Consider the following 8,591-nt stretch of genomic DNA (forward strand, 5'->3'; position numbering starts at 1 on the left):
TGTTTTTCTATTTATTGGAGCGGTCATGTCATGGAGATCATGTCTCCAAGATTGTACGCCATCTTCTACCACAAAGGTAGAGTATGTGGCAGTTTCTGATGCTAGCGAGGACACTATGTGGTTAGCTCGCTAGTGGGAGATCTTGGAATTATTTAGACTCTAGTGTTGCATTGTGATTGTCAGAGTGCAATTACCTTGGCGAAGAACCCCATGTTTCACTCCAAGTCAAAACACATAGAAGTTTGCTATCATGTGACATGCGACATATTGGCTAGCAAACGCATTAAGCTAGTCAAGGTTCATATATCTAACAACCCTGCAGATGCTCTCACGAAGAGCCTACCCTTAGAGCGGCTTGCACATTGCATCGAGATGATGGATGTAAGGTGAATCCACTTGAATGCTTCATGATTGTAAAGGTTGTAGTCACGTGGGCCGCGTTGGCCTTCAATTGGGAGATTGTTAGAGTTCAAGCCAACTAGCCATACATCCATCGCACTGACTGTACTAACATTATCTATTCTTTTGATCATATAGAACAATAAGGAGAGGTGAGGGGTTAATCCTCACACTAAGCTCCACCAACATTGTGTGCACTCATCTCCTTTCTCACCCGCATTTGCACATCACACACACTCCAAACACACTCTTAGTTTCTAGCTCCAATCTGTTGCAAAATAACTACTTGTTGAGACATAATCCAAGTTTGCAAATCAAGGTCTTTTTTAGTACTATTGAAGTTAATTCCTTGAACTTGTTTGGCCTATATCTTGGTCTGTGGTGGGTATTTTGGGCCAAAACGTGAAATGCAAGTTTGTACCCTGTATCTAAGAGCTTGTAAAGTTAGATTTTTGTGCTATGAAGCATTGTAAAATAGCATAATTTTTTTCAAAGCTCGTTATGAAACTTTTGACCTAGTATAGGTGTTCACAAGGTTTACACCCCCTTGATAACTTTTGGTTCAATTTGGATCCCTTTTGACCCTTATGTCAGTTCTTAGGATATTAGACACTTTGATTCAAGATTTGGTTTTTGGACGATCTATTGCACCAATTTTTTTTCATAGACTCTATTTAGCATGCACATACAAGAAATACTCAAGTTCCAAAGATTTGGTCCAACTTTGCTCTAAGAATCATGATATTTTATTTTAGCCCAATTTTATGCCAGATCTTGCTCACTTGTTGTCCACTATTAGGTGAACCCAATGGTACCCTTGGTTGGCAATTTGGGACATGTTTAAATCAATTAAAAAGTCTTTTTTTTAGCGCATTTTTTTTGTCCACTCTATGGTTTTGGTCCTAGTGTCCAAAATTCATGTGCACAATGTAGAAATTATGCTCTGCGTTGTGCACAACAAACTTGCAAAGTAAAAAATTCCATCCATGTACAGACTCTAAAATAGTAAGATTTTTCATAAACATGTAAATTTTAAGATTTTTTGGTTTAAGCAGGGTATGTAAGTTCAAAAATGGTTTCAAACGATGGCCAAATATCATATCACAAGCACAAAATTTGAATGGTCTTTGGAGCCAAAAATCCCAACAAATCTCTAAAATGTAGGGGATGCAAATTTTGGGTGAGATTGATTGGATTGAACTACCCCTAATGATACATTTACTTACCCCACTCCTATGAAAAACTAACTATGTGCTAAATGAAAGTAAAAGTGACTACTCTAGAGTGATCTAAATGAAGTTTCAGATAATGAATCTAGCTAGGTACATGGTTTTCTCTAGTCTAGACTGCCTTGTCCCAAGAAATAGCACCAAATGTTACGAAGCTCCCCAACTCTGCTAATTTTATTGTAGTACTAGCAAGAAACTCATACAAAATCATCAATTTGAAGGATGTAGGTGACCCAACTAGTGCATGAAGACTACAAGATGGTGTCATGCTCTCGAAAAACGTAGTTGCAATATGCTACAATTAAATCTCAAGTGCAACCTAAATCATTATAAGCTAGTTTACAGCTGCAAACGAAATACGAGCACTCCTAGTGCCAAAGGGACCCATTCAAAATGAAACTGCCAAGATGTAAAACCATCTAGAATCTATGTAGGGTCTCTAATAAAATGTGACTTTTTCACAATTGACCTAATTTTAGTAGGTTGGTTTCATCAACTGTCATACTCTATAGATTTTTTAGTAGGTTGGTTTCATCAACTGTCATAATCTATAGATATAACTATCTCGATCCCTTGAACTCTGTTGCACTGCTACTCGAAATCTAAATGTCGTGCTAGGCTCGTTTAAACTGCTTTAAACAAATCTCCACACTTCCGCTTCTACTATTGCTTCCCACAAATCTTTACACTTACTCTTCTGTTTTTTTAATAATGTGAAGGCACATGGAATGTTCTCCCCTCATTATTCACATAATCACTTAGAGAATCATGGTGAAAAATCTAGCGAGATCCTTTGTATGCCTTCTTCCACTGTCCTGCCTTCTTTAATGTCTGTCATGCGATCTTGCTCGTTTTAGGACTCATAGAGAACTCGGCATATCCGATGGACAATATCGGATGCTAACCAAAATGTGTATTTTGTCTCTTTTAATACAAAATTCCTGGGCTTTCATGGAAAAAATAATCTCGAAGGCGCATAATAAGGTTTTGTATGAACGGCGGACAAATGTGAAAGAGGTGGTGTGTATGTGTGTGTGAGTATGTGTTGGGGAATGGTGCAAGAGTTCACATGCAAGGCAATGCTTTCCGTCGCTTGGAAGGAGTCCGTCAAGATGCCATGCCTACTGTGCTTTCACACTTTCCGTCACGGATTTGTCCCCCCGCCCTTCCTAAACCCATGATGGGCGCTAGCTAGTGCTCTGCCGGACCCTCCCCCTTCTTTCATGTTGTCGGGCCGGCTTCCTTTCTCGGAGTTTGGGCGCGTTCTCATTTTTATACTGCTAGTGGTCGCGTTTCTCCAAGGTGTATTTATTCCCGCACTCTACTCAAACAGACGAGCTAGCTCGATTGCGCTCCCTCCCTTGCGCCTCTTCTCCTCTCCGACACCGACTTCAACACACACACGCAAACACACACTCTAAAACTCTCTCTCTCTCTCTCTCTCTCTCTCTCTCTCTCTCTCTGCGCAATGCCCAATTCTGCATTGTAACTACGCCTCTACAATCTTCCCGCCTTTTGCCCTTTCTTTCCAATTCTGTGCACATTCTGCCATTGAATTTGCAGAATTCTGTGCAATTGGGAAATTCTACGGTGACTCCGCCGCATTTGGAACCAGAGAAATTGTGGATCGGTACTTCCTGCATGCCCAGAAGGCAAGTCTACCCAAAGAGAGAGCACGGCAGCAAATCCTTCATGCATTGCATGTATTGGTGATTATTTGCTCAAAATCTTTGGAGTGATTACACAGAAGCTAATTAGGCAGCATTTATAATCAAGAAAATGAAACATCGCTAATCCAATCTAGATTCGAATTTTCTCATCAGAGATTAGCTGCTTAATCAGTCATCCTATCAATCAAGTAATGCATATGGGCTGTCAGGAACAATCCTGTTGTCGCTTGCATGATTGCTTTTATCATACTCAACAATTCAGAACCATGGTAAGAATTGTGGGCATCTTAATCCTGTTGTTTCCTTCCCTGCTGGTTATAAGCATAGGGGCTGTCTCTGATGACGGAAAGGGGTTGCTAGCATTGAAAAAGGGACTAGAGGATCCCTACGGCCACCTCTCCGACTGGCTCGCAAGCGACGCATTCCCCTGCACATGGACGGGTGTGACATGCAATGTCTCTGGTGCCGTCACTGGCCTCGACATCTCCCAGCTCACCCTCTCTGGCACCCTCTCCGACGAAGCCCTCCGCCTTCTCCCCTCCCTTTCCAGCCTCAACATTTCCTGCAATGCATTCTCGGGCACCCTTCCCATGTCTCTACTCACATCTCTACCACAGCTCACATCTCTAGATGTAAGCCGCAACTTCTTTGTCGGCAAGTTTCCATCTGGCACGCACAACCTCCCTGCGCTCCTTTTCTTTTCTGCCTTCAGCAACAACTTTACTGGTCCCCTTCCAGCAGATTTTGCACTCATCTTTACTCTTCAGCATCTTGATCTTGGTGGCAGCTACTTCACTGGCACAATTCCGCCCGCCTACGGTAAGCTTTCAAGCCTGAAATATCTGGGTCTTGCAGGCAACCTCCTTGTCGGCAGGATTCCACCAGAGCTCGGCGATCTTGCCAATCTTGAGCATCTAGTTATTGGCTACAACAGATACAATGGGAGCATCCCACCGGAGCTTGGAAAGCTGTCCAAATTGGAATACATGGATCTCTGCTGCACTAATCTCTCTGGCAGTATCCCACCCGAGCTCGGCCAGCTCAAGTCTCTTGACACTCTCTTTCTCTATCGCAACAGCCTCACAGGGAGCCTGCCACCGGAGCTTGGCAGCATGACCTCTTTAATGTCACTCGACTTGTCCGTCAACAATCTCACCAGCACCGTCCCAACAGAATATGGCAATCTACAGAATTTGACCCTTCTAAGTCTGATGTACAACAGTTTGAATGGCTCGCTTCCCGCCGGAATCGGGCTCTTACAAAACCTCCTCACTCTGCTTATATGGAACAACTCATTCACTGGAGTTCTCCCGCAAGGGCTCGGGAGAAGCTCGCCTCTACAATGGATCGATGTGTCGTCAAATCACTTTCAAGGGCCAATCCCCCCGGACCTCTGCCTCCACTCTAATCTCACCAAGCTTATCCTTTTCTCCAATCAGCTAGCTGGTCCGATTCCACTCGGTCTTGCGAATTGCGTATCACTTGTTCGTGTACGCATCCAGGGGAATTTATTCACTGGCCCTATTCCTCTTGGCTTTGGGATGCTGCCCAAGCTTGCTCACCTTGAGCTCCAACATAACAGGCTCACAGGCACCATACCCGTCGACCTTAGCAACTCTTCGAAGCTCAGCTACCTTGATGTATCCTACAACCTTCTTTATGGTGGCCTTCCCAACACCATATGGAGAATGCCCAGCATTCAAAGCTTCTATGCATCCGGCAACAACCTCACGGGCTCCGTCCCGACCGACTTCGGAGATTGTACTACCTTATCTGTGCTCTCCTTGTCTCAAAATCACATCGTGGGCGGCATTCCGGTGAATATGAGCAAATGCTGCCACCTGATAACCATTCAACTGCAGGAGAATCAGCTCTCTGGGAGCATCCCTGTTGAGCTCGCAAGCATGCTTAATCTCGAAGTTCTTGATGTGTCTCAAAACCTACTCACAGGTGAAATCCCTTACCAATTTCAAAACTCCACTACCTTGGAAGCTTTCAATGTGTCATATAACAATCTCTCGGGCCCAGTCCCATTAGAGGGCATGTTCAAAACAGCTAGCATAAGCTCTTTTCTTGGGAACCCTAATCTCTGTGGGAACATGTTGCCACGCTCTTGCATCAGCTCCGCCGATGGCAGAGGTGACCATTCTGGGAAGACGAAAGGTAGAAGCACAGGTCTTCTATGGCTGGTTGGATGCGTTTTCGCCATTTCCTTGCTAATTTTGATTGCAGGCGGTCGCTGCTTGTTCAAACAGTATGGTGCTCAAATGTGTAGCAAGGACACATTTGAAGACATGGAAGAGTGGCCATGGAGGCTCACTGCATTTCAAAGGCTGGCATTCACAAGCAACGACGTTCTGAATGCGCTCAAAGATGACAATGTTGTCGGCAAGGGGGCAACAGGGACAGTGTACAAGGCGGAGATGCCTAGTGGTGAGGTAGTTGCTGTGAAGAAGCTTTGGATGAGCCACAAAGCCGCTAGCGACAACAAAGAATCGCGAGGGTTTCAAATCGAGGCCGATCTTCTCGGCAGCATACGCCATCGAAACATCGTGCGTCTGCTCGGATATTGCTCCAACAATGTCAACACTCTGCTTGTTTATGAATACATGACAAATGGCAGCCTAGACGATGCACTCCATGCCAAGGATAGGACATACATTCTGACGGATTGGGTGTCGAGATACAATATTGCAATGGGGATCGCACAAGGTCTCTGCTATCTGCACCATGATTGCTTCCCACAGATAGTCCATCGCGACATCAAGTCCAACAACATCTTGCTAGACTGCAACATGGAGGCTCGGCTTGCAGATTTCGGATTGGCAAAGCTGGTAGAAACCAATGAATCTATGTCGATGATTGCAGGCTCTTACGGATACATCGCGCCAGGTAACCTTCTGTGGCTAATGCCAGGGCTCTTTTTTCTTCATGTTGCTTAGTGTAATTAAAAAAAAAACCTGTCGCCGTTGCCAGACACTCTATCTCCATTTCAAATGTTTCCTCTAGCTCAAGTGGTGTTTTCTTGCGTACAGAATATGCATACACCCTCAAAGTGGACGAGAAGACCGACATCTACAGCTTCGGGGTGGTTTTGCTGGAGCTCTTGACAGGCAGACGGCCCATCGATGCCGAATTTGGGGAGGCGGTGAACATAGTGGAGTGGGTGAGGAGCAAGATGAGAAGCTCCACAGGCATTGTAGACACATTGGATGCGACTGTCGGGGCCACATGCAGCACAGTGCAAGAGGAGATGATGTTGGTGCTAAGAATAGCACTGCTCTGCACAAGCAAGTCGCCACGGGATCGACCGTCCATGAGGGATGTAGTGACAATGCTGGGGGAGGCGAAGCCGAGAAGAAAAGCAATGTCAAAGAACTTGCCTCTGTGAAGAGTTTCATAGCACGCACACACAACGATCCAGTTAGGTCTGACAAGCCTAAGCTGCCTCCATGCCCTAATTGGGTCATCCACTAGGGCTGCCTGCATGCCCTAGTTGGGTGGGCTCCTGCACAACATAAGCTTAATCACTTGTGGGTGATGGGTGCTTCAACACAGCAGGGACTAGATTTAATTAGCCTACGTATGCTTAAGGTTTTGCAGCTAAGAAAGCTGCCTTGTGACCTTATCAAACTGGCACTCACCTGTTGAGCTTCCGCATTTGAAGCCTTCCTCTCTCTGCAAACACAGAGTTGGCTTTGCATCTTGTTTACTACCGTATGTACAAAGGTATTTTTGGTACTTAAACTCACGAATAAAAAGAGAAGAACGGGTTTCTGACTTAATGGCAATCTCCTTATTCTTCAAAACTAATTTCCCCACCATTCATCAATCACAGTTCCTCTACATGTGTTTTTCAAAACAAATTACTGGGCGATTGAAAAATATTTAAATTGTAGGGCTACAGAAGTTGTGCGAGAAAGCCCAAACGTCACAGGAAGATTTAGAAACATTCTCATGTAGGAAAACAGAGTCTTTTTCAATGTTTTTCATACAATGCATAACATCATGAGCTTCTGCTTGAGAGGCACCACATACCTAGCTAGGTACGATTGGGGGCAGGGGAGCAGCAGGCAGTCCCCTATGCGGTGCCTCCCTCACAGAAGCTCATGATGTTGAGGTAAGTCACAATGTGGGAATTATTGTGAGAATTTGTCCAAAACTTCTTGTGCATGTACAAGGGTAAGACAATTTCCAAACAATCAGTAGTGTTTTTAGAAAGATACCTTCCTCTTTGCACACGAGGGATGCATCTCTGCAAGAAGAAAGACCAACATTCTGTATTTCTATACTTATTTTATCAAAATCTAGTCTATATTTTCCCTTCAAGCCTTTCTCTTAGTGGCACCTTGTAAGACACTATCTCGTTATAGTTTTAATGCTTGCTATTTTGAGTCTTCTTTCTCAAGTTCGGACCTTTATTGCCAATTAGATATACATCTTGGCCTCAGGTTGTATGGGATCTAGGAAAAATATGCATCCCCAGGTCGCTACCATCATGGGGGTTAGCTCTACGTCCAGTATTTGCAATGATCGTTTGAGTGAATTCGTTGTAGGTTTACAATCAAAAGAACATAAAAATGTCGGACAAGCTCATTAGAAAACCTAAGTGGTTACACATTGCACTATACGGCCACCCTTGGCACTAAGTCACCTATATTTAATTTGATTTTGAAGGGAGGGGGGGGATGGAATCTTGAGGCACGCTAAACCTGCCCAGTGGAAAAAATGAGACATGTCGCTAAAAAAACGAGGCGCATTAAACCTGGCCAACGGAAAAAAAGAGGCGCGACGAGGAGATTTGTATCGAAGATTTTGCAATCCGAGTTTAGGCTCACGTAGGCTAACCACCTCACTCACACATGCATTGTGTATCCACAAGCGTTTTTACAACGTTATGTTGTAAGTTAACATGCATTGTCCACGCTGTTTAGGTTTAGTTTTTGATTTGATATTTACGAGTGCGATTTTCTTGGCCTTCGTACATAAACTTCTTCGTATTTGATCCATTGCCCACCCCTGTTAAATATAGGTGTTACTTAATGCTGAGGTATGGCCACTCCAACACAAGCTAGTACTCTAACTATCACGTGTGGTCATACTTGTCTTATGCAGCATAGTCATGCATTTTTGTATCATTTAGACTCGAGAAAAGTTGACAAAACACCTAGGGAAGAAATGCATCATCACTGAAAATCCTAGAGTTATTTTGCTCCTGATTTTTGTGAGACTTTAAACATAGGAGCCTAATGAAACACCCAGGAAAGAAATGCATCATTAGTAATGAGGTCAT

At 44.0% G+C, this 8,591-nt stretch overlaps 1 protein-coding gene across 1 annotated transcript; it reads left to right on the plus strand.

Moving 5' to 3' along the window:
• The first annotated feature begins 2,925 nt into the window (after positions 1-2,925).
• On the plus strand, positions 2,926-7,078 carry LOC147451497 (uncharacterized). The gene is made up of 2 exons (XM_086520390.1): positions 2,926-6,190; positions 6,334-7,078. The coding sequence occupies exons 1-2, from the start codon at positions 3,490-3,492 to the stop codon at positions 6,687-6,689; spliced, it is 3,057 nt and encodes a 1,018-aa protein (XP_086376516.1). The 5' UTR covers positions 2,926-3,489; the 3' UTR covers positions 6,690-7,078.
• The last annotated feature ends 1,513 nt before the right edge of the window (positions 7,079-8,591 follow it).

Source organism: Adiantum capillus-veneris, chromosome 9 (genome assembly GCF_014529385.1).
Source record: "Adiantum capillus-veneris isolate H3 chromosome 9, ASM1452938v2, whole genome shotgun sequence".
Taxonomy (NCBI): domain Eukaryota; kingdom Viridiplantae; phylum Streptophyta; class Polypodiopsida; order Polypodiales; family Pteridaceae; genus Adiantum; species Adiantum capillus-veneris.